General features: G+C 48.8%; 1 protein-coding gene across 7 annotated transcripts in view; it reads right to left on the reverse strand.

The window, feature by feature from the left end:
• Positions 1-274: 274 nt before the first annotated feature.
• The window catches only part of Grk3 (G protein-coupled receptor kinase 3), a 105,183-nt gene continuing 78,978 nt past the window's right edge, over positions 275-26,479 (reverse strand). For 2 of the 7 annotated variants that reach the window (NM_177078.4, NM_001285806.1), the window contains exons 14-21: positions 19,470-19,536; positions 18,453-18,553; positions 15,193-15,259; positions 13,746-13,841; positions 9,805-9,967; positions 8,623-8,759; positions 5,847-5,960; positions 275-4,871 (exon numbers count right to left, since the gene is read on the reverse strand). In NM_177078.4, coding sequence (NP_796052.2) covers positions 4,710-4,871; positions 5,847-5,960; positions 8,623-8,759; positions 9,805-9,967; positions 13,746-13,841; positions 15,193-15,259; positions 18,453-18,553; positions 19,470-19,536 — 907 coding nt within the window. In that variant the 3' untranslated portion in view covers positions 275-4,709. Of the gene's footprint in view, positions 4,872-5,846; positions 5,961-8,622; positions 8,760-9,804; positions 9,968-13,745; positions 13,907-15,041; positions 15,260-18,414; positions 18,554-19,469; positions 19,537-26,479 lie in introns of those variants that run through there. The other 5 variants (XR_389274.4, XR_880394.3, XR_880393.3 and 2 more) reach the window with 5 other exon arrangements.

Below are 26,479 nucleotides of genomic sequence, written 5' to 3' on the forward strand. Positions count from 1 at the left end.
GTTCCCACAAGGCCATGCTGGCTAGAGAAAGGTTCTATTTGATCAGCTCACAGGGCCCCCTGGACAAGGCTGGCTTTAAAAACTAGAGCAGCGTCCTGAGTGACCAACTCTGGAGGTCACTCTCCTAAGTGCTTGGGGGTGCAGCACCCTTGATGGCTGTCGAGGGAGAAGAGGTCAATTTCCAGCAACCCACCTGCAATGCCTTAAAAAACCCACATGCGTGTCTCGGTTGGGGAAGAGTCCACGTCAGGGAAATGAGATGTCAGCCTCAAGCCACTGCTTGTAGGAGCTTGGTTTTATTGTTTCAGCAACACAAAAGGCTGCCATCTCTCTTTAAATAACAAACTATACAGATCACAAGAAGCAGAAATACAGATGGTTTCCATGGGAACGCACATACGGATTCAATAAATAATATAAAATGCTTTTGTGCTAAAATAGAACTCTTGTCTCCTAGTTACAGGTCCATCCATCTCTGTTACCAGAAGAAGCCAGATCTGCTATTACTTAGAACATAGAAAAATATAATTTAATAACAGAACTAAAAAAAAGCCAGTGTTGAATTTATAAACCACATACAATACATATAACCACAGGGCAGGTGAAAAATCCAAGGAAATGGAGGGAAAAAAAAATCACAGTTGATAATCAGAATGATGGCTCCACTCCCAAGCTGCTGTCAAAGATGTTTTACATTTAGGGCAAAATAAAAAGGGATGGCATAGGTTTCTGTTTCCTGGAAGGACTCAGACTATTAGAAGCCGAGACCTAACTCTACGCTATGGATTTGAATTAGCTGTAACGACTTCTGTCCTTCATGAAAGGCGAACATTTCGAACCAAGTCTCTGTGGCTGCTTTTCAATTGAAGGCCATTTAAAGTGCGTGGTTTCCCACTTTGGGAACATGGCACCTTCGGGTGGCTTGTAGGAGTGTTCACACCTGTGTCAGGAAACAACTCCGTCTGTTAGTTGATTTGTTCCTAAGGCAGGGTTTCCCCTGTAGCTGTAGCCCAGGACGTCCCAGGACTTATCATTCTCCTGTCTCAGTGTCCTGAATCCTGGGGCTGCCAGTCTGAGGTGCTGTGCTGCGTTCTCTCTTATTTGTCTAAGTTGACAAAAGCAACCAACAGAGAAAATGCTAATGTCCACCAAGAATGGAGAAGAGGCTTTGGGCTCATCCTTCTTCATTCCCATAGCAACAAATAAAGGAAAAGAGGCCTTGAACCAACCAATGAAGTTAAAGCAAGAGGTCCTATTAACATGAATGTGAGCAATTGAGACTTTCGAGTAAACCTCACTTAGGAAGAGAAACGATTTTTTTTTTTAAATTTAAATTATGGAAGTTCCAAGTAGAAGTGGAATCAAACATGTAGGAAGGCGGTGATGCCATTCTGAGGTTCACCACATCTAAGTTGGACACGCACCCCTCCACAGCCCATTCATGGACAGTGACTAGGTCACAGCCTCACACTGCCTGGGCGACACAGCCACAGTCTCAGGTGACAGACTCAGTGTCCGGGGATGTACCACTGATGAGGGACCTTCCTGGGAATGTCCATAGAAGAACACGTGGCGGCACCTTCATGACGGGGCAACTCGGCCTCAGGAACGAAGCAAGTCTTGCAAAAATCCTTGGGGGATTCTGAGGGCGTGTCCCTTGAGCTCCCCTCATTCCCTCCTTGGTGGGTCATCATGCCAAGTGTGTGGCTTCCATCAGCCAACCAAGCCTTCTCCCTCTGTCCTTACCCTACCACTGAAACGGTGAGTTCCTGTACCGAGTTGCTCTGCCTCTCTGTCACACTGACCACTGGTGAACAATCCTGGCTAGTGGGGCCTCAGAACAGCTGCTTCTCACAGACACATAGCCAAGGTCAAGGCGGCCACTAGAGATAAATCTTATTAGTTGGCTAACAGTCTGCTGCCCGCTGTCCACACCCTCTGGGAATTAAACCCAGAATCTTGGAGATGTAAGGCAAGACCTTGGCCCAGAGCTACTGCCATAGCCCTTGGTGTTCTGGAGGCAGAGACTTGCCATGTAGGCCAGGCTAGCCTCAAACTCATAAGCCTCCTGCCTCTGCCAATCAAGGCTGGGCTTGTGAACCTGCAGTGTCTTTCCCCTGTAGGTCACCATCCATCCTTCATTGCTGGTTTTACATGGACAGTTTGTAATGTCAGCCAATGGGCCTTTCAATGTGCACACTTGAGTATCAGTAGCAAGACAGGTTCCTCTGTCAACCACTACAGTGTGACAATTTCCACAGGCTTTGTTTAAAAACAAAAACAAAAAACAAAAACAAAAACAAAAAACCCACACATTTAATTATGACCCAGAGGAAAAGCAGGGAGCCCTAAGGACAAGAGGGTAGTTTAGATTAAAATAAATAATAAACAAACTGGGGCTTGCCAAAGGTTTTAATTTGGTGTGTGTCACATAGTGGCTCTAAAATTATCTGATATTCTTGGACTTTGTGCATTGATTCTTGCCTTATGAAACCACGCCTATGTAGAGTATAGCTGTGTAAAAACAGCAATAAGTGGAACATCCTCCATCATGATAAGTGATCCAGGCCAGAAACCCAGGTCACTAGTACTCATGACTCGCCCTGTTAACAGTCTGAGTACAAGAGGCATCTAGGGACTTGCCTGCATGATGGGAACTCTCAAACAGCCATGTATCATAAACCCATCTGGCTCCTCCTCCCACCCTATGGATCCAGGACACACCCTAGCCACATGCCAGGGTGGAAAGATGGCCTTTGAGATGGCGCTAGCAGATCCACCACCAGCCCATATATGAATCTTTAGGACTATGCCAGAGGCCATCTGCACTCTCTCTCATTCCTGTCCCCGAGGGAAATGGGGTTGAGGGCAGGAGACCCCACCATACACACACCCACACACACTTCTTTTTCTAAAAGGAAAGGGGCCTTAAAATTAACTTGGCCAATAATAACACATGATATTTGTGCCAGTCTGGCGTGATTTAGTGCAGGTGCAGGATCCCATGATCCTGTGCCATCTTGAAAGACTTTGGTATAGCTATAACCCCGATAAGAGACTGTTACAGCTAGCCCAGCACCTGCTGGGGTCAAGTTCCCTCCCAATGTGGAAGGGGTGGGGGGAGGTCTCTATATGTGCTAAAGAGACCAGAGATACAGCTCCTACCCCTCCCTGCAGGTCTGACTGAGCATGTGTGAGCTGTCCATACTAACCATGCCTACACAGTAACCACAACGCTTAAGTGTGTGTGTGTGTAGTAGTAGTAGTAGTAGTAGTAGTAGTAGTAGTAGTAGTAGTAGTAGTAGAAGTAGAAGAATCTGAATATTAGTCTTTTAAGCAAGCAGGGTGTCCCTGCCAGGTGACGCCACATTCCCACCCTGGAGGCAGTGAACAGCGGCCCTGTGCGTGATCATGAACCCAGAATTCATGTGCGGTGAGACAGGCCCTGAGTCTCACAGGTCCCTCATGCACCTGCCGAGTAATGGACCCTCTCAGTAAATTATCTTCCAAATTCTCAAAAGGTAGTTGCAATTAAAAAAAAAACCCCATAGATATCAATAAATAAACACCTCATTTTCCCCAGCACAAGAACATAATACACACTGGGGACTGTCAGGAAGATCCAGGACAGAACACAAAGAATTCTGCTGTCAGGTTATGTGCTCGGGACTTCATCTAGAGACCCAGTAACACTACCATACTGCCCCCGCCCCCAAGGCCTCAGGAATTGGACAAGTCCACCGAGACCTTGCAGGACTTCTCATTGTGTGACATGGGGCCAGGCAGCAGCAGAGAAACCCACTTTTAAGGGGAAGGGGGCTGGGCAAACTGCTGCCCCCATCAGAATAACTCAGCGCACAGTGCATTAGTGACAGAGGGTATGGGGCATGCCAGGGCGCATAGGGGACCGACCGCTGGACACTGTCACCCACCAGTGTGAGATCATTATAAGCTATACTGAAAGACAAGGCAGCAACTCTTGTCTATCTTGGGCACATCCTCAGATGCTCCCCAGGTCAAACTGGGGGATCAGGAGGACTCTGTCATACCTAACCATTGATGGTGACTCCAAGTTTATGCACGCCATGCATTGGGGGCACTGTCTGGTGGGTTACCTAGGTCCTGCTTGAAGTCTGTGCCCACCAGAAATGGCTGTGATGGATGCCGCGAAGTTTCCTCGAGGGGCATCCCTGGAAAGAAGTCATCAGAGGAAGGAAGTGCACACGATACTCAGGGTTACCTCATCGCCTCAGGGACAGCAAGGAGTCAGCCCTGACCTACAGAGACCCTCCTCCAGTGTCTGGAGCCTCAACCCCTACACCTCAGGCAGGCACTCGGACACAGCAATGCCTAGAACAGGCCACCATAGTCCCAGAGACCGTGCTTCCACCCCAGATATGCTCCCTGCCAGACATAAAAGCTTGAGAAGTAAGGACCATTTTACGTTCTGGGTCCCTGGATACCAAAGTGAGAGAGTTGCACAGCAGAATGCCTCTGCTTCTTCAGTAATTTCGAGTGTGGATAGGACAGCCCCGAGGATGTCCCAGCTCCCAGAAGGCCGCCCTGGTGTCCTGAGCCTCCTCGGCTTGGAGCAGCCCCGTCAGTGCTCAGAAACACTGTGTCTTAGCCCCACACGGTTCCCCGTGGCTTCGTTCCACTCCTGGGCTGAAGAGCTGGGGCCCCTCCTTCAGGCCCCGCTGCTCTGTGGTTCAGAGGCCGCTGCTATTTCTGTGACACAGTGGTGGCTTGGAGAACTCCAGGATGGCGGCCCGTGGTTTGTTGAGGAATTTGGGGGCACGGCGCAGCAGTCTCTGGGCCTCATTGAAGGTGCAGGTCAGCTCCTTCAGCCACTGTGCAAACTCGGGGTCACTCTGCATGGAGATGTAGGAGAGAATTGGAGTGTGTCTACTCACCTGCCAACAGTATCTACAAATGGAGCCTGACACTGGACACATGCTACCTGCACTGAATGAAGCCTGACCCCTACCTTCGAGTCCCTGGGAACCTGGTGAGACAAGGAAAGCCAGCTGTGGGCTCTTCCTGTGAGCTTCCTGCACACAGTATCTACTGCCTTAATCTAGTTGGGGATTTTTCTCTGGGTCCTAAAACCACAGCCTATAGAATAAAAGTTGGGGGAGGGGATCTGATACTTTAAAATGACTGATCACAAGTCTAAGATAGTTTACAGTTACTTAAGGAGGGTCTAAGGGAGTTTACAGTTACTTAAGGAGGGTGTCAGCCCAGGGGAAGCTGAGCCAGGAAAGACCAGAGTTCCCAGCCATCCTGAGTCCACAGTAAGACTCTATATATCTCAAAAACAGGCTAAAAGGCAACCTTGTTCTAGGGGCCTCTCTGAAAGCTGCTGCTCTGAAAACACGCCTCAGTACCCCGGGGCTGTCCAGTAATGAAACTCAAAGAGTAGAACAAAGACAGCACCCCTGGAAAAGCCCTTTTGGAATCCCAAAGATAAGAGAGTTATGTTATCGGTAAGATCAGGCTCCAGGTCCTCCCCCACCCCCACACCCGTTCCCCCATCCCAATCTCCAGACTCAACCATCACCTCATTGCACTTCCTCCTCTGCTAGCATTTTGATGTGACTTAATTTACCTGAAACTTCACACTCCTAAATCTGTGAGAGACAAGGGGAACCTGGGGACAATGGCCAGAGCCATTGTTTCCATTCCAGAGGGATGTCAATAAAAACTTACCTTGTGTAATCCTGCAGAGACTCGATGTACCGGGGGTGGGGGGTGGAGGGGTGAGAGGATGTGGGGAAGAACCCTGTGAAGGGGGTGGGGGGCAGCATTTGGGATGTAAATTAATTAATTAAAAAAAAAAGCCTTACCTCACATTGCAAGACAAATTGCTTCCCTCCCTTTATCCTGAGTAAGATGCACTTTCTGTCTTTAATCTGGGTCTCCTCCACAGACATGATCTGTTCCATGGTCAGTAGACTTTGCTAAATGCAAATAGTTAACGATTACTTTGGTATTTGGTGATCTCTTGGGATAAATCAAAGAGTGTGTTTTTCAAAAGCAAAGGGCATTACTTTCTCTTTCTTGGCTGATCATCTAGAAATAAGGAGAATGGTCACAGTGACATAAACAACAACAAAAGTTCAAACTGAAACACCAGGAAAGCCATGCTTTTGTGAGGTTCCATGGCCCAGCACTGTGGATGACAGTGGTGGTCTGTGAGGGCCTACGGGCAGGCACTGTGGACGGCAGTGGTGGTCTGTGAGGGCCTACGGGCAGGCACTGTGGGCGGCAGTGGTGGTCTGTGAGGGCCTACGGGCAGGCACTGTGGACGGCAGTGGTGGTCTGTGAGGGCCTATGGGCAGGCACTGTGGATAAGTGTCAGTCTGGGTATCCATGACAGGACCACATCACATGTCACAGGAGCATCTGCCACTGTCCAGCCATTATCAGAACAGTGAGCACAGTAGTGACAGCTGGGATGGGGAGATGGGCGAAGACATAGCTATCTTGATTGATGTCCAAAAGACCTAAATGCAAGTGGCGTTCTTATAGGATCCTCACAGGAGATCTAGTGTGACGGTTTCGGCAGGAGGCCACCACACAATGAGTTCCTCATCTGGGGATGTTGTTTGTTTGTTTATATTTCAGATAAATTCTACAAAAATCTGGAGTGAATAGCATGAGAACCTCCCATGCTTTTTATGCCTCTCTTCATTCTGACAGATCTACCTCAGGGACTGCCCAGCTTCATACAGAACACTGAGTGGAGTGAGAGAGGGAGAGACAAAGAGAGACAGGGGCAGAGAGACAAAGACAGAGACATAGATGCAGAGAGAGACAGAGACAAAGACAAAGAGACAGAAACAGACAAAGAGAGAGACAGAAACAGACAGAGACAAACAGAAAGACAGAGAGATAGCATACAGAGACAGTGAGAGAAGCACAGAGAGAGAGACAAGAGAGAGAGACTGAGATAGACAGAAATAGACAGAGAGACAAAGACAGACAGAGACAAAGAGGCAGAGAGAGACAGAGAAACAGGCAGAAAGACAGAGACAGTGAGAGAGGCACAGAAACAAGAGAGAGACTGAAACAGAGAGACAGAAACAGACAAAGAGGCAGAGAGAGACGGAGACAGTGGGACAGACAGAAAGACAGAGACAGTGAGAGAGGCACAGAGAGAGAAAAGAGAGAGACTGAGACAAAGAGAGAGAAGAGAGAGAAACTGAGACAGAGAGACGGAAACAGACAGAGACAAAGAGGCACACAGAGACAGATAGACAAAGGGAGACAGAAAGTCAGAAACAAAGAGGCAGAGAGATATAGAGACAGAGAGACAGACAGAAAAACAGAGATTCAGCAACAGAGACAATGAGAGACAGCAAGAGAGACAGAAAGGGAGAGAGAGAGAGAGACTGAGACTCCGTTACAGCCCAGACAGTTTGCTGTGCCCTCCTCCATGAGGCTTGTAAGAAGACTGTCCGACCAGGCTCCAGGAAAACACCTCAACACCAGCCAGCACAGAGCTGCATCTTGGGGCACCCATAAGACACCCGACTGCGGCAAGTCTTACCGACTTTAATTTCAAAGGGCCTCCTGGCACAGCACCAAGGTGACCACAGGCCATTGCCACCATTCATAATTACCCTAGACGTCACCAGCAGTTATCAAAACCCATGGCTCTGAGTCAGGATAAAGGAGTTGAGCTTGGCCTCATGGATTCCATACTCTCCGGCACTGCTGAGCCTCAGTCCTGCCTCCCAATACACAAAACCATGTCCTGACCCTGGGACAAAACCAAGCCTGCACTCCCAGCGCTGAGCCCTGTCCTGCCTTCCTACACCGTCCTCCCAGGGGGACTCCTCCTCAGGCCTCTCACTTGGTGGGTGTTTAATAAAATAGCCTGACTTGTCCCTTTGCTTGCCATAACTAGTAACTGGTAACTCGGGGAAACCCTTTGCTACTAAGTAACTAGTAACTGGGGAAAGGCTCTGAGGTACTGTGAAATTTGTCTACAGATTCCCAGCAGGGTGCAGACAGCATGGGTGCCTTACTATCCCAGCCTCTCCGATGTAAAGCCCACTGGTAACACTTGGTGTAATCTGACCTGGGGAGAGACCTAGCGAGCACAGGCTGACCTGAGTCAGTCAGCATCCCTCCCCACCCACAGTGAGCTGGCTGTGCCCTTGGTTGCCCTGGATTCCTCTCAGTAAATCCAGAGTTGGACGCTGGAAACCACTAAACCAGTGAGTTTGTTTACAGCCCCTAGCTTTGGGTAAGCTTGCAGTAATCACGGGAGCTCTGAGGCTTTCTGGAAACTGAGGCCTGGAGAGGACACCTTGGGGTGTCCTCAGTCCTGAAAGCAATGAGCTGGGATGGCCCTCTTCCTACTTTGCTCTTCTCCCAGCCCACCCATTCCCCTCCCCAGCCTCCATTTGCCCCCACCCCCACCCTCAAGGCTGCTGGACTTGGACTCAGTCTTTCAGATGACACCTGCATCTTACTCCAAGAAGGGGACTCCACTTGGACACTTAAAAGTTACTTGGACGAGAGCAACCCTTGTTTTCTGTGACACTAAGAGGCATTGGATATAAAGCAGTATGCTGTACCCGAAGGCTGCGTAGGGCCCACCCCGGGACTCACCCGAGACTCGCCCTCTCCTCTCCACTCCAGTCTGTTGGGGAACAGGTAAAAATAGCGTCTTTGCCACTGTGTGAGAAAGGGGTTCCCCAGCTTCAGCATGTACCCGTGCATGATGCAGTCCTTCCCCATAGCGTAATCTGAGGGTAAAGACACAATGTTACCTTAGCACGGCTAAAACAGGCTCTGGGGCTGGAGAACCTGCACAGGTCTCTACAAAGTAACTCATCTGAACACCATTATCTCAGTTTTTGGACACACAGGAGCTGGGAGCTCAGAAGGTCCCAGGCTCTTGGCATTGAACCCACAGTACCTACTGAGAACTCTGACAGGGCAAAGGTTTGCTCCCAACCCATTTTTTTTAAACCTATATGTATAATAACGACTACCAAATAATAGAGACTGTTTAATTGTAAAATCTCTCCAAAGTCCCACTGCCACTGGAGGGTTCTTTCCTTTAATCCACTTTCATCCTGTGAGTCGTTTTCTGAAGCCAGGCCTTTTCTCTCTCCAAGGTTAAGGTGGCAGCCACAGCAGACTCATCCTCAGACCCATGCAGGGCACTGACTGCGGCTCTAAGTTGGTGCATTATTTAAGGAAAACTGGGGATGTTTCAAAACATTCCCCAGAGCCTTGGCGGTTGTGTTAAAATCACTCACTCATCCATCAATGTGCCCACGATGCCACGGGGGCTAGGCATGAGGCTTAAGCTTTGTGGGTGCCAGGAATAACAAATGAAAAGAGATAAAACTCACCCACCCTTGGGAGCTTACTCTCCGAAGAGAGTTCGATCACCCTCAAAAGGTTGACACCCCTATGTCCCCCGAGATGGGGAGAAAGCAAGCTCTGAGACAGAGGAGACAGGCAAGGATTGGGGTCCACAGAGCTGCCCTTCTGACACAGGCTGGCATTTCTGAGCAGACTTAAAATGCATTTGCGAGGTACACTCCTGTCACAGAGACTTTTGGAATCTCCAAGGGCCTGTTCATGACTCTGAGATGCTCCATCTCTCAGGACTAAAATTTCAAGCCTGCTTCCCAAAGTTCCAGGGGTGGGGGTACTCCAGAACTGGGACAGCACTGTCTCCCCTCAGTGGGCACTTCCATCCACCTGGTGACTCCAATCCACGTAAAACCCAAGTGGGGTGTGCTCTTTCCTCTAAGTACTGGATAACAAGCGGTTTACCTTCCTCTTGACCAAGTTGCTTATTTTTAGCCTTCCTCCTGGCCTCGATTTTATCAGTATCAGCATTGACGGCGTCATAGATGGTCTCCACCACTTCTTGCTGCCAGCGCTCGGAGATCACCAGTGGGAAGTTCTTATAGAGGTCCTGGTCACAGTCCAACAGCTGGGTGTGTAAGGAAAGAAGAGGCTGTGCTCCATCACCTGCCCAGATGCAGAGCAGCCAGCACCATGGCCGTGGGACCCCACCATGACCACATTCAGGGAGGGCTTCACCATGGCTCCCAGCCATGAGGCCTAGGCCTGGCCGTCAATAGCATCAGGTATTTTTTTGCCAAAGAAAATGAACATATGTTGATATTTTTTAAATTATTTTTTAAAAAATTTTTGTTTGTATGTGCATGTGGTACATCTATTCCTGTGTATGTAAATGTGTATGGAAGTATATATGTGTATGTGCATATATATGTATGTGTGTATGTGCTTGAGAATTGTATGTGTGGGCATGAATATGTGTGTGTATATGTGTGAGAATGTGTGTATGCAATATATATGTATATGTATGTGCATGTGAGTGTATTATGTATGTGCATGTGTACGTGTGTGTGAGAATGTGTGTATATATATATTATGTGTGCATGTATGTGTGCAAGTGTGTGCATGTACAAGTGTGTGCATGTCCATGTGTGTGCATGTGAGTATATTGTGTACGTGTAAGAATGTGTGTATGTGTGCATGCACATGAGTGTGTGTGTGTGTGTGTGTGTGTGTGTGTGTGTGTGTGTAGGCCAGAGGTTGGTATTGGTGTCTTCCATATTTATTTACTTATTTGTATGTAGAGAACAGAGTCTCTCACTAAATCTGGGTGAGTAGCTACTGAATAAACCAGCTGATTAGCAAGACCCAGGCTTCCTCGTCTCTGCCTCCTCCTCACTCCCCAGTGCTGGGTTGTGAGTGTGTACCACCACACCAAAGTCTTATACATGTGCCACAGCTCTGAACTCAGATACTCATGCACACCAAGCACTTTACTGACTGAGTATCTTCCCAGCCTCACATACTGGGTTTGCTTTTCATCTGTGGATGCTGTATTTGTAAAAGTGGGGACATGGGTCTACATAGAGTTTAGAATCTGATAAAACAGAAAAGCCAGACTGGCTGACCAGCCTCCCTGAAACAATCTAAAAAGGGGGGAAAGCTTGCTGCAGGATGAGTTGCTAGTATCTCACAAAGACTCGTTCATCCACCACTATGAATGAGTGTTTAAATACAAGTGTCATGGAGTGCAGGCACCGGACCTCCGAGAGCTGCAGTCACTCAAATGTCTCTGTCCCACCCTCTGAGGGAGGCTTCACGGGGAAGCCAGGAGAATGAGGTGACTTTGCTCAAACCTGGCTAGTGGGAGCTGCACCTGTTGGAGCAACCTCTCTGAGACCAATCCTCCTCTTGTCTCTGGGAGACAGAAGAGTGACCTGGACAGCAGCAGGCGGGCTGTTTAGAAGGCACAGGGGAGGCTGAGCCCCTGAAGAGAGCAGAACTCACCCCACATCCATTCAAATTTCCAAATTAAGCCCAGACTGGAGGTCCTCAGTTGTTCTGAGTGTGACAAGAGGCATGCATATGTATGTGTGTGCACATGCAAATGTGTGTGCATCCATGTAAGCCTGTTTGTGTGTGTATGCATGTATGTATACATGTATCTATGTATATTTGTGTGTGCATGTATACATGTTTATGGGAATACAAGTATGTGTGTGTATACCTGTTTGTGTGTACATGCATGTATGTATACATGTGCCTGTGTATATTTGTGTGTGTGTGCATGTATACATGTTTATGGGAACATGTGTGTATATACATATATGTGTGTGTGTATATATGTATATACATATATGTATATATATGCACACATCTGTTTGTGTGTTCATGCATGTATGTGTGCTTGGCTGTGTATATGTTTGTGTGTATGTATGTGTAGAGCCTAGGAGGTCCCTGGCCAGAATGGCACTCTGCATTCCCAAAACCACCACCACTGTTTACAGACATATGACCTTGCCTCCTGGAATTTTTGAAAGTTCATGTGTGTACTTTGCCCAGGCAGTTAATAATGAACTAGACCAGCAGGGCAGGGCACACCTGTGATTGAAGCAAGGAGGGATTTCTCATTCAAGGCCCAGCCTGGACTACATGCCAAGTTTAATGCCAGCTTGGAATATATATCAGAAACTCATCTCAAATGAAAAAATAAAAAAAAACCTGAGGAAGAAATAAATTAGGAGAGGGGGATTTATGTTGCTATGAGATTATGAAGATTTTCTTTTTAAGAAGAAAAAATTTTAAAAAACCAACCAAAAATGAACAACCACATCTTTCCAGCTGTTTTAAATCATTAAGTACGGAGGAGTTCTTTCCAGCTCCCTCCCTGACCATGGCCCTGTCGTCCCCACTTCATGCTGGCCACAGAGGCTGTCACCCCTCACCTCTCTGCCCCCAACCACAATGCTCTTTCCAAAGCCACAATATAGAAGATCCTAGCTGGTTAAGCCCCGACTGTATGCCTGGGGGTTTAACCACCATCTATAACACAGGTCGGGAGATGGAGGCTCACACTCATCAACTGCGAAGCATCATCTTGGAGCCCAGTCTTGCCCCTAGCGCCTTTGACAGGCAGCCTTGCGTCTAATGGGAAAAATGTTTGGGTGCATCTGGAAGTGGACTGACCTTACGGCAGCACCACTATGTGCGTGCGGTACCTGTACACCCAGGCACCAGGTGTGAGGTGCTCAGAGGAGCCTGCTGCCCTCCAACCGCCCCAGGTCACTGATCCAAACCTCATAAAAGTGGATCTGAGTCGGTCACCAATGTTGCTGTGGGCTCTTTGCCCAACACAGGCTCCATACTGGGGATCACACTGTAACACCCCATGGCCTCCTGGGGTCAGCCTCCTCGCTAGGAGCCTCTGGCTCTGCCCAGTTGTCCCTGTGCACAGCTGCTTCCATCTCACATCTGCTTCTGTCCCCTGCCTCATTTCCCTCCAGCCGGTGCCTTCACCCTGCCCCCACACTCCTAATCTGGGAGACCCTGAGACAGCAGCCTGTTAGACTCCACCATGGCGCCTGCTGTTCTCTCTCTAGGTACCAGGTGTGAGTTTGACACTCAGAACCATGGCCTGCTGCTGGAGGGGACGCTTTCAGATGGAAAAGTGACTGTGCTCGTGGGGATACACTCAAGGAGCAAAGAAGAGCCCCACCCGGGGATAAGCCACCAGAGTCAGGGGCAGATGACAGGCTGGTTGGCAGGCAGGCAGGCGGTGACCTGCTGACTTGGGATTTTTGAAGATGGTAATTTTCCCTCATGACTCACTCCCCATGAGTATGTCTTGTCTCCACTTGGAAAACTAGAGTCACGCACCAGTGTCTGGTGAATGTAGGGGATGATGCTAAGCCCACAGTCAATTCGCCCTTGATTGACAAGGGCAAAGATTCCTGCCGTCTGCATAGTCTCTCCTGACACAGGGAGACCCTAGATGTGGAAGCACGAAAGCCACACATTCTTCTGCTCTCTCACTTTGAAGTTGGATTTCAACTGCAAATGCCACATGCCAGTCATAGTGACAGGAGTGCCCCCTCTGCCGCTCAGCAGTATAAAATGATTGGAACGGAGGAAGCTGCCAAGGCTTTGCTGGTAAAACTAAAGCCATCGCTAAGTTTAATGGTTTCTCTTCTCCTTAAGCCAGGAAGGATGGGTGGACTGTTATCCCAGCATTGGGAAGGCTGAGGAGAACCTAGGGTCCAAGGCCCACTAGGCTACAGAGTGAGTTCAGAGGCCGGGGATGTAGCTCCATCCTACTAGAGCGCTTGCCGAGCAGGTGTGAGGGCTCGTCCCTAGCCAACTCTACACACAGCCATTCTTAGCAGAAACCCCATACTCAGGAGAGTGTGTACCTTAATGCCTTTGGTGTCTTCCTCATCGAAGGAGCCGATATCGAAGGCATCTGCAGCGTTGACCTCTCCCCGAGGAGGGATTAGGGGTGGCGGGTACTACAAGATCCAACAAGTAGGTAAGGCCCAGTTATCAGCTGACCTGTATACCCCAAGACAGCAGTCTATAAAAAGAACACAGCCCGCCCTTCAGAAAGCGCATGCGCAGAAAGCACATGCCCAAAATGCGCATGCCCACCCAGAGCTCCACACTGCCAGCCCTCATCAGTGCTGGCTGTCCGGGTGATTGGAGCATGGTAGGGTAGGCAGCCAGACACCTCTCCCTGTAGAAACAGCTATTACTCTGCAGCAGGCTTCACACAGAAACACACTTTTAAAAATTCAACCATTCCAGAGGTCCTGAGTTCAAGTCCAAGCAACCATATGGTGGCTCACAACCATCTGTAATGGGATCCGATGCCCCCTTCTGGTGTGTCTGAAGACAGTGACATTGTACTCATATAAATACAATCAATAATTAAAAAAAAATCAACCAGGGTGTTCCCTGTACCAAAGAGAATACAATAAAGCTTAAAACAAGGGAAGGAGGGAGGGGGTGTGGCTCCAAGGGAAAGGATGTGCTTCCTGGGTTACAGCTCCAGCATTAAAAAAAAAAAAAAAGAAGAAGAAGAAAAGAAGAAGAAGAAGAAGAAGAAGAAGAAGAAGAAGAAGAAGAAGAAGAAGAAAGAAAGAAAGAAAAAAATAAATGAAACCAAAACAAACAAACAAAAAACGCAACCCATAAAATGAAAAGTTTTAAAAATTAGGAAGGGGTAGTATGGAGTCACAAAACATCCATGTTCAAGTCAGATGTTCCTTGCATGTGTCTGAGTCTACACACATCTCAGTTAGCCGGAGAACTGCTATGCTGTGTCTTCTATTTATTTGTTGAGAGGAGATCGCCAAAATTTTTATATGGTCACCCTTCAGCCCCTGCAGAGGACCTGTCCAGGCCATGGCTTGCCTACAAGGTCCACTGGCAAGCAGCAAGGATTTGCACGGAGCCTGCACACACCCTCTGTAGACATTAATCTCTGGGTGAATGTGTAAATGCCCTTCGGATAGTGCTCAGTCAGTGCCGTTGTGACACTGATGACTGGGGCGGAGTTCGCGTGTGCTCAGCACATTTGTGATTTTTTTTCCCCCTGAATATTTTCCATCTGTAGCTGGCTGAACCACAGATGCACAACTAAGGTACATGTGGTCTGTATGAAGAAAATGAGGAAGAGGAAGAGGAGCCTTCCCGTGGGAGTCCCCTACCCCCTATGGCTGTCCCCTGTGCGGCGATAAGTCCAGGCAGAACATGTGGACATGGCAGGATTGGTGTGGGTGGGGACTCTGGAGGGACAGGGTCAGGAAGCCAGCAGCAGAGAGACACAGAGAGTGGGGCTCAGAGGGTCTGGAGGGATACCTTCCGTAAGTACACATGCTGCCAGTCAATGCCCTTGAAGAAGATGTGCTCCTTCAACTCTCGTGCCCTGGGGAAGAGGAGAGAGAGTGAGTCCTGAGGACAGGTGCTGTGCCAAACTGCCTCCCCATAAGAACTACAGGAATGTTCCATCTCATTCAGAAACCAAGAGCAAGCTGGAAAATGGCTCAGGAGGGAAAGTGCTTACAGTGTCAGCATGGGAACCTGATCAGGATCCCTGGCTCCGGTGTAAATGTCACACTGGCATGGTAGCAAGAGGCAGAGACCGGGGATGCCCCAGGGCATGCAGCTAGCTAGACCCAATCAGGAAGCTTTGGGTTCTAGGGAGAGACCTGCCTCAGTATACAAGGTATAGATCCATCAAAGAAGACACTCATCAATCTTGGGTACACACACACATGCACGCGCACACACACAGTCACATGCACATGTACACACACACAAAGTCACCTGTACATGTACACATACACAGAGAGAGAGTCACATGTATATGTACATACACACACAGAGAGTCACATGCACATTTACACAGGAAGATAGAGAATTGCATGCACATGTACACATACACATATGCACAGTGTGTGTTTGCATGTATGTGTGTTCATGTGCATGAAACTGTGTGTGTGAGTGCAGGTGTGTGTATTTGCACGTGTGTGTGTGTGTACACATGCATGGAACTTTGTGTGTATGTGTGTATATGTGCATGCAACAGTGTGTGTATGAATGTATGTACTTGAGCATGTGTGTGTACATGTGCATGTGTATATATGTACATGTGCATTGAACTCTGTGTGTGGGAGTGTGTATTTGCCCATGTGTGTGTACATGTGCATGTGTATGTATGTACATGTGCATGGAACTCTGTGTGTGTGTGTGTGTGTGTGGGTGTGTGTGTGTGTGTACATGTGCATGCAACTGTGTGTGTGCGCGGTCCTTCAGAAACCATAGACGGCACTGCAGTGATCAACACTGGGCCTGGGAAGATGTCCCATTTGTCCAGATGTATACTGCAGCTTAAGACACCCTGGAAGTTCCCACAGATACACACATGTACATCTGTACTGTGTAGTTGCATGCAACAGCATAGTTTGAAGAAGAGTGATGAAAGAGGATCATGTTAAAGGCTCTCCACAAATGTCAATCAGCCATGATGGACAGAATTACAGAAAAAGGGTGGGACCATGAAGCCTCTGGCACTGACTTAGATGGAAACTCCACAGTACATGTACCCCCATGGTTGAATAAACAAACTCCTTAAAGGTCAGGGTCAAGGCTGAGGTCACACAGCAGCGGTCACATGCTGAGTCCAGGTCCCCCTGCACCAGCAATGGCTGCTCTGGGCTGGTCTTTAGCAGTGCCCTGAACCAGGCACCCAGCCTCAGATCTGTGTCTGTTTCCCTTACAGCTCCTCCCAGACCTGAGTCATTAACAAGAGCTCGGAGCCAAGTCCTGAGCTGATGAAGGATCCTAGGCAAGGCTGGTACCCATGTCCTCAGCAGCAACATTTGAGGGGCCTTGTCTGGGTCCTGCCTGCACCCTCTGCTGTCTATACAGCAGGCTGAACGTGTGACAGGCAAACCAGCAAGGTTGTTGGAGTATAGACTGACTTCTTCACTGCCATGATGTCACAGGAAATGCTGGGTGAAGCACAGAGACACATGCCCATCAGAGAGGCAAGCAAGAGGGGCTGTGCAGAGGTAGATGGGAGTGACAGAGGAATCTGCAATGCCAGCAGGTAGCAGAGCAACTGCCCTGGGATGGATGCAGCGTGTACTGACCTCCAGACGTGTGTGTGTACACATGTGTGCATGTGTATGCATGCATGTCCATGTGTATGTGTGAGCATGTATGCATGCGTGTCTGCATGTGTGTGTCTGCATGTGTGTGTCTGCATATGTGTGTATGCATGTGTGTATATGCATGTGTTTGTGCATGTGTGTATATGCATGTGTGTGTGCATGTGTGTATGCATGTGTATGTGTACACATCAGGGCTGGAATTCTTCAGGGAGACACCCCACACACACACACACACATACACATGCATGTACACTCACCCTCACACCAAACCTTGTCCCCACCCCTGAATTCTCAAGTCCCCACAACTAGCTGTGTATTCAAATAGGAGGGAAAGCCCTAGAAGGTTTGACATTTAAGAAACCAATATTGCCAAAAAAAACTTAAAAAAAAATCAATAGATGAGTTAGGGATCTAAATGCTCAGAGAGTAAAACAAAGAATCAAAGGGAAGAGACAGCTGACACAGGCGATCAGGAGCACGGAGGACAAAGGAACATTCTGCCAATCATAATCGGAATGGTGGCGGGTGGAGGGAGATGGCACGACTTGTCTCCTGAGCTGAGGAAGGCATCCAGAGCAGCGTTGACAGCATAAAGCCACATCCTCCAGCTTCAGATGCCTCTGCATAACTGCAACATTAGGCTGGATTGAGGGGGAGGGTTCACCCCTTAGCCCCTCTCTAAGGAGTGGCTACTTGGGAACACATTGCAGCTAAAAGATAGGGCCCAGGAAAGAGGAGGGCTCGGGGTCAGGTAAATAGCAGACTCAGGAGACCCAAGAGATACAGGGATGGTATCTCTTGGATACAAGGAAGAGACAGAGGCTATGCCCAGTGTCACAGAATGTGGTAGGAAAATTGAACCACGCCTCTGTCTCCCTCTCCCTCCTCTCTCTCTCTCCTCCTCTTCCCTCCCTCTCTCTCCACCTCCCTCTCTCTCTCCCCCTCTTCCCTCTCTCCCTTTCTCTCTCCCTCCCTCTTTTCTCTCCTTCCTCTATCCCCCTCTCTCCTCCCTTCCTTCTCCCCTCCTCTCCCTGTTCCCACACACCCCCCTCCCATCTTCCTCCCTCTCTTCACCAGCTGTTTGAACACTGGTTTCCCAGCTGGCAATACTGGGGGTGGGGGTGGAGTCTTTAGCAAGTGGGGCTTGGCTCTAAGAAGAGATTTACTTTGAAGAAAATCCTCCAGTTCCCCATCTTTGCCTCCTGCTCTACTGAGGTACAAGCCCCGCCCACGCAGCCCTCTGAGGACTGGCCCTGTACTTTGACTCCAGACCCCTCTGAAACCCAGGAACAGAAGCAAACTGATGTTGTACAGGCAACAGAATGGACAACCAACCAGCTCCCCCGCCCCCCACCCCCAGTGAAAGATGAGGGCTCCTAGTGACGACTTGATACAAGAGACCAGCCTTTTCCTTTGGAGTGGAGACTCTGAAAGATGGCCCACCCTCCTCCTCCGCAGCCCAGCCGCTGGCTCACGTCCCGCTGGAGCAAACCCTCTAAGAGGGACCTCAGCTCAGGGGAGAAGGCATCTGGAAGCTGCACGTTCTAGGGAGAGAAGAAACAAACTTCAAAGGTCCATCCTAAGGCAGTGACTTCATATCCAACCCAAGTCAAGGCTGTCCCTTAGGAAAGGGACGAGCCAAATTCACAACAGAGTGGCATTAAACCTTCAAATAGTTACTGATTGGTTTTGGCAGGTCTAAAGAGCCTACAGCCCGGACCTCTTCTGTATGGGGGTCACCTCTTCATTTTTCTGGTGGCTATGTCTGCTCCCCCACCCTCCGCATCTTACTCTGTTCATTTGCAACTCTCACCTTTTGCCCTGGTGTGTATTTCTGCTTGTTTGTTTGTTTTTTCTTTCAAAATTTCCACTAGGGATGGCTATCTTCATTTATTACTTTCACGATGCGATTCTCATATAGTGTACATACTATTTTACATATGCTGCATAATATATTTCATGTTTTATATGTGTTATATCATATATTGTTTTATAATATTTTATATACTATATGTTACATGGTTTGTATCTGTCTTTATTGTTATTTTGTATCCGTATCTATGAATCAACAAACATTGGGTGTTCAAATAGATGTGGGTACATGTGCACCACAGGGCCCACATGGAGGGCAGCCTTGGGTGACTAACCCTGTCTTCCATCTGGTGTCTTTGTTGGCTTTTTGCTGTGCTCATACCATGACCTCTGAGGATTTCTCTACCCTCACCAGACATCTCACAGCCCTACTGCTATTACAAATGTAGCAACTGTATCCGGATTTCGTGGGGGTTCTGGGAATCAGAACACAGGGCCCAGGTCTGTGCAGCAAGCTCTTTTTCCTCAGGGCCATCTCTCCAGCCCTGTTGTATATTCCACTATTCTACGGCACACTTCTGGGACTCAGAAGGGCTCTCTATAATGGTCTTACCACGGTCAGGCTCATGCGGTCTATCTCATGCTTACCACGGTCAGGGTCATTCGGTCTATCTCATGCTTGTCTTTGGTTTTATGCTGCCTGAAGGGGCTGTGGCTGTAGAGATAAGAGACAGTTCTATTAGAGCACTACTTTGAGACCAGTATTTGGGTAAAATAAGATACATCTACGTTCAGAGATGACAAACACTTGTGACTTCTGGAAACAAAGCCTAGCCACAGAACAAACAGACTGGGCCTTGAATGAGCCAGACAAGTCCTTGGTCCTCGCTGCAGCAACAGTGTCATTGTGGCAGTGAGATAGGCTTCTTCTACCAAAATCACCAGCAGAACACAAGCCCCAGGCAGCCATGTGCAGGAGGGGTGAGAGATGCCACAGCTACAGTGCAGACTTCTGCAGTCTGGCTCCTAAAACAGCCTGGACACCCCCCGCCCCCAAGAGTCCCCAGGTAAGTGTGAATCGGCCTAGAAGCCAAGGTGCCTACCACAAACACCGCCTTGGTGACAAAGGACCACAATAGCTGGCCCAGATGTGTTTCACCCAGGAGGAGTCAGGAAAGCTGGGGTCCGGTGGCCTGACCACACAAAACCTTCCATAGCCAAACCTACCTGCAGACAGTGGCTTGGGATGCATGCCTCACAGAGTGTGAGGAACCAAGTCCGTGGCAGTAAACAGCAGGTGCCAAATATGGCAGTCAGTTGTCAAGTAAGAGCCCAGTCCAGCTTGGTAAGGCCGGAAAAGGACTCCTCTTTGCTATGTTATTTATATTTCTTTCTCTTGCCTTTTAAAGCTATTATTCTCATACAGAGTCTCACGAGGCTGTTTTCAGGCATGTACATCATGTTGCCCTGCGCCCTGCTTCTCCCTTCTCCCCTCTCCTCCCCCCTCTGTTCCCCTTCTCCCCCATTCCCTCTTCTCTCTCCCCATTCCCACCAATGTCTCCATGTACCCCCTTTCTCCCCTCTGCTCCCCAGCTTCAATTCTTTCCTGTAATTCACACATATATGATTTTTATGACTCTCTAAAGTCTGGGACCACAGTGACAAGACACACATAATGTTTGTCTTTCTGGGACGGACTCAGTTTGCCGTGATTAGCTCCAGAGCAGCCATTTCACTACAAACAGCTGAACTTCATTTTCCCTCATGGCTGAAAACAATTCTGTATTGTCTTCATCGATGCCTCTGATGACAGACACCTGGGCTGCTTCTATAGCCTAGCTGTGGGTGAGCCTGGCTCTGTGTGTCTGTGATGTGCTCAATGTGAAGTTTTGCATAAACATCTGGGGGTGCTATATAGTCGCATAACACACATACACACATATGTATACATTCATATACACACAGACATAGACACACCCGTATACATTCATACATATATATCATACACACATGCGTGCATACACACATGCATACAGGCAAATATGCATGTACACACATAAATATATATATATATATACATACATATATATATATATATACATACATATATATATACACATAACACACACATACATACATACATACCACATGTGAGTGAACTGAAACATAGACACACAGACATACATACATATACATTCATACACATATGTGTGCATACACACATGCACACATGCATGCATACACATATGTACATGCACACACATGCATACATATATGTACATACACACATGCATACATATATGTACATACACACGTGCACACACATACATACACATATGCACATATACATACATACACACATGCATATAACACACACACATGCACACACTCCACATGAGAGTGGACAGACACACATACAGACACATATGCATACATATATACATACACACACATACACACACACACACACTGGGAGGGGGTCTCTATGCAGCCCAGGCTGCCTCAAATTTACTTCAGTCCTCCTGCCTTAGCTTCCAGTGTGCTGGCATTTCAAGTGTGAGCCACATCTTTTGTGTCTTTGAAATTCTGCAGAAGTGAGCTTTGAAGGGAAATTTTATCGCTAACCAGTATTTTCAATTTGTAAGTTAGAACGCACAGCCTATCGATGTATTTGAAATTGATGAAGGGCCAGCTAGGGCTGAGGCTTCCTTACAGAAGGGCACACTTATGCAGTGACCCTGCCCCTTTACAAGGTACATAAGATATAAGGCAAAGCAAGATCCTGTGGAAACCATTCCGAGGCTGACTTCCCAGAGTGCAGCAATGCATGGTATCCACAATTGAGGCCACTCTAAAGGAATGAGTTCCAGTCACAGGTGCTCCAGGCTGCCTCCTCCTGCTGCAGGCAAGGAGTGGCCAGCTCCTTCTCCTCCCTCTGTGTGAGAGAGGGCGCTCCAGTGTCTCAGCAGAACTACAAAGTAATCACCAGTTCCTAAAAGCCCTGATTTGAACAAAAAAAAAAAAATCCCAACAAGGCAAATTGGCACTCACCAAGGATGTGCTATAATCTTTAAATAGATTTGATTGGAAATATTCTTTTCGCCTTGTTTCCAAGGAGAAAAATGTGCAATTACTGTGCTCAAAAAAGGAAATGGAGAGCCCGATGTGGTGGTGCATGCCAGCAAGGGAGGTGTGAGAGGCAGAAGCATCCAGGGTTCAAGGCCACCCTCAGCTAGGCGGGCACTCCAGTCAAGCACGGACTGCTGGAGACACCATCGAACATAAAATAATAAAGACTGAGCACACAGGAGACAGCCTTCTCTTGTTCCTGGCAACACCCTGCTTGGAATCAGTACACTTCACACTCGGACGCTCTCTTTTGTATAGATCCTCAGAAATGTCATTGCGTTGAGGTCCGGAGAGAAGGATGCCAAGCCACACTGCCAGTCTGTCTGTCTGTTGCCCTGCCGTCTCAACCCCATGGTGTTTCTCACAGGGTGAGGGACTTCTGAGGACCTTGAACTTAAATGTATGCTCGTGGCTGTGAGTGCAAAGCCTTGACCTCTGACACGGTGCAAAAGTCATCCCAAAATCCTGCTGAAATGTATCAGTCATGTGAGAAGGTGGGGTCTTTCAAAGTCCAGGTCAGGAGGGGGCTGCAGCCCCAGGAAGGGATTGAGTTAGAGAGGTGAATCTGGCTTCCAGGACTGTCCTCGCTCCCCTCTCCTGCTGTCTCACACGGTACCCTGGCCAGAGTCTTTAATGGTGGTATAGAAGGTCCCTCAGGTTGCTGGCTAAATGCTCTTTCAGGAGCACAAGCCCAAATAAATCCTGTCTGCTATAATTCTGTTATGATTCTGTTTCGATTGCACAAAACAGTCAGAGTCAGAGAAAGCCTCAGGTCCTTCCTATGCCAACCCTCCCGCCCATCCCTAGATCCACAGGTCTCTTTAACAAGTTCAGCAGGAACACATCTGAGCCAGCAAGCATCATGGGAAGCTGGGTCTCCAGCTCTTCACCCTTGCGCTGCCTCATGGGTAACACTTGAGTGTTCTCATCCAGCTCCCCGCACATGTGCTGCCAATACGGTCTTGATTACTCTTTGTGAACCAAGTCTGGGATTTGGCTTTCTATTTCTAAAAATGTTAAAGGGGGTGGGGGGCTACCCTCAGATAGTAACATCTCTATTTTGAGAAGGAGTGGCACTCGCAGACCACAGATGGCAGCCGTTCCCTGATACAGGCTCTGTAAATAGGTGTCCTGCACCAGGCTGTCATCAACCCCGAGTGCAGGACACACTCCCCAGCACCAGGCGGCTTCTGACCACAGTGGAGAAACTCGGGAGAGAGTCCAGACCCCAGCACAAGTACAGAGCTCTTAATTAGATACCGTAGCACTGAGCACACACCACCTACACCTGCCAGGAGGCCCACACACTCCTACCACAGATGCTTCAAACCCACAGGGTTGACACTGAGCCCAAACCAATATGACATTATGATTAAACACTCCCACAATTTAATTTCAGAAGGCAAGAGAGACTGTGTGTCATATCAAATATGCCTTTGGGAGTTTAAGCCAATAACAGTGAAACAGCTACAAATGGTCCCATCTCCCCTATGGAAGAAAGTCAGTAATTCCAGGGGCACTTAACCCCGCCCCCAGGCCACAGCCCAGCCAGATGGAAGACACATGCGGGGGAGGAGCCTTCCCCAGAGGGAGAGTTCTTGGTTCCCACAATTCTGCTGGGGACAGGGACTCTCCTGTGCACTTGGGTACTTGAGTAGTGCCCATGCATCCAAGCTATGACAACCAAAACTGTCCCCAAGGAGTGCAGAGCATCCCTGGAGATTGGAGCCGAGGGTTGCTGGTTGTCTGGCTATGGCTGCCCTAAGATGGGCTAGGAAAGGAACAGGCTGCCCCAGGTGAGCAGGATCCCACCAGGCCAAGCTCTGTGTACTCAGTGTCCTGCCCCAGACATTGTCTCTCCTCAGAGCCGATGAAGGGCAGCTTCGGAGCCTCTTGTGCAAGATGCAGAACAGTGCCGAGCCTCCCTGAGTGCAGATTCGTGGGTGGCGTTTCCTGTCATTTACAGCTGGGGTAAGGAAGGCCCCCAGCCTAGTTGCTCCTCCTTTAAGATGTCTTTATTTGTGTGTGTACTGTATGTGCAAGTGTGCTTTATGTTCACATGCACTGTATGTGCACATGTACTGTATGTGCATGTATGCTTCATGTATATGTGTAAGTTATGTGCATGTATACTTTATGTTCGCTTGCATGCATCTATGCACCATGTGCCCACAGGGCCAGCTGTGGCCAGAGAAATGAGCCAGAGTCCCTGGAACTGCAGTGACAGGTGGCCATGGGCGGATAGGTGGGTGCTGGGAATCAAACCGGAGTCCTCTGTCAGAACAGTGACTGCCCCTCACCCTGAGCCATCTCTCCAGCCTCAGGTCCTCCTTCTGCAAACACACCATACAGCCATGCACAGGAAAGGTCCCTGTGAGCATTGGTTCAGCCTGAAGCATGCCCCTCCGAGAGCAAAACCCCATCCTGTGCCTGGAATGGATGTCCCTGCACTGTCTGCACAGACTCTATAATGCTGTTGTGTCCCTCCAACCCTCTGCCACTGAGGCTCAGGCGCATGGTGCCTTTCTGTGGGCCTCTTGCTTCTGTCTCTGTCCCTCTGACACTATATACGGTGTCTCGGAGTTTTAATGCTGTGGACAGACACCATGACCAAGGCAAGTCTTATAAGGGACAATATTTAATTGGGGCTGGCTTACATGATCAGAGGTTCAGTCCATTATCATCAAGGTGGGAGCATGGCAGCATCCAGGCAGGCATGGTACAGGAGGAGCTCAGAGTTCTACACCTCCATCTGAAGTTGCTAGCAAAATACTCACTTCCAGCCAGCTAGAATGAGGGTCTGAGGGTCTTAAGCCCACACCCACAGTGACACACCTACTCAAACAAGGCCATACCTACTCCAACAAGGTCACACCTCCTAATAGTATCACTCCCTGGGCCAAGCATATATAAACCATCACATGGGACTTCCAGGATCATCTTTCTGCAGATCGCGTGGCTCTGTCATCCCTTTAAAAACTCTCAGTACCCACCACCAGGAAACAAGGCCACCATGCTCCATAGCATACACAAATGCTCTCTGGGGTCTTCCTTGCTTCCTCTAACACTCCCTATCTGAGACAGCAATTACCACTCGCTGGATCCCAATGGTGAGCTGCACCTGTCCCTGAAACATCTTCTCCAGCTTGAGAGAACCATCTCCCACAGTCACTCCACTTGGTCAGAATGGGTCTCCCATTTCTGAGCTTCCGAGCTCCCAGGACTCAGGGGAGCCCACCCTCTCCCTTGTCCTCCTCTCCTCTGCATCGAGCAAAGCCCCTCGTGTGCCCTAAGTACTCAATAAATGCATATCAAGCTTAAATCATCGGAGTCGGAACTCATTTACTGTTCTTTGCTTGTGGTGCTATACCACTGCCTGGAAGGGCTTTTGGGTAAGCAGAGGAGAGAGAAGCTGGGTGGGGAGGATGCATCAAAGCCCATTTTCCAGACATGCCAGAGATTCTTCCTCCGGACTCAGGAAATGATCTGGAGACAATGACCTGGAACTGGCTATGGAAAAAGTCCAACAGTCCTTGGGCAGCTAGAGGCTTGCACACATAAAAGATTCTTCGATGATGTCTTCAGTCTTATCCTTGTTTACACTCATTCTCCCCACGTGTGTGTGTGTGTGCGTGTGTGCGTGTGTGCGTGTGCAAGGATGCATGTGTGTATGCACACACATGCATGTGTGTTGGAAGTGTGTGTGCGCAGGTATGAGTGTGTGTATGTGCACACATGCATGTGTGCATTGGTGTATGTGTGTGTATGCAAGTATGCATGTGTGCATGTGCACACATGCATGTGTGTGTGTGTACGTGTACATATGCACCTGTGCACGGGGGGGGGCTATGGAAGTCAGAGGATAACTTTCATGAGTGGGTTCATCTCCTTCACCATGTGAATCCCAGGGATTGAACTCAGGTCCTCAGGCTTGGTGACAGGTACCTTTACCTGCTGAGCCACCTCGCCAGGCCAGTGTTTTTCCTGCCTGAACCAGCCTTCCGTGAGATGCTCTTTTTAAGGTCTGCAGTCTGGCATTTTGGTCACTCGAGCTGTGCCCACTCTCTCTGGCTTTCAGCTCTCCCACATCTCTCCACAATTGTCCCTAGGACCATCCTCAGAGGCCTTTGGGTCTGTGACAAAAAAACCTCCCACCACAGGAGAGGAGGACTCTGTCAAGGACTTTTATCTTCTCATTGAGACAGACTCAGCTCAAACTTCGGCTCTGTAAAACTCACCCTGAGATGCACAAATCACAGCTGCACAGGACGGAGGTGATAATTAGAAGAGCTGACTCTTCAGACACAAAGTCATGTGATCTCGGACCCTCTCCAGGCTACAAGCATGGGCTGTTTTTATAAACAGCTAGGGAGGGCAACGAAGAAGCAAATCGTAGCCTTGCCAGGTTTGCACTGGTTCCCTGGGGCACTTTATTGGGGACTCTCATATCTTGTATCCTGTGAGTCAACTTGGACTCTCGAAGCTCAGACTCTGCATCTCCAGAGGGAACCGGAGGGGCTCCTGGGTGT

The sequence above is a fragment of the Mus musculus genome, chromosome 5 (genome assembly GCF_000001635.26).
Source record: "Mus musculus strain C57BL/6J chromosome 5, GRCm38.p6 C57BL/6J".
NCBI lineage: Eukaryota > Metazoa > Chordata > Mammalia > Rodentia > Muridae > Mus > Mus musculus.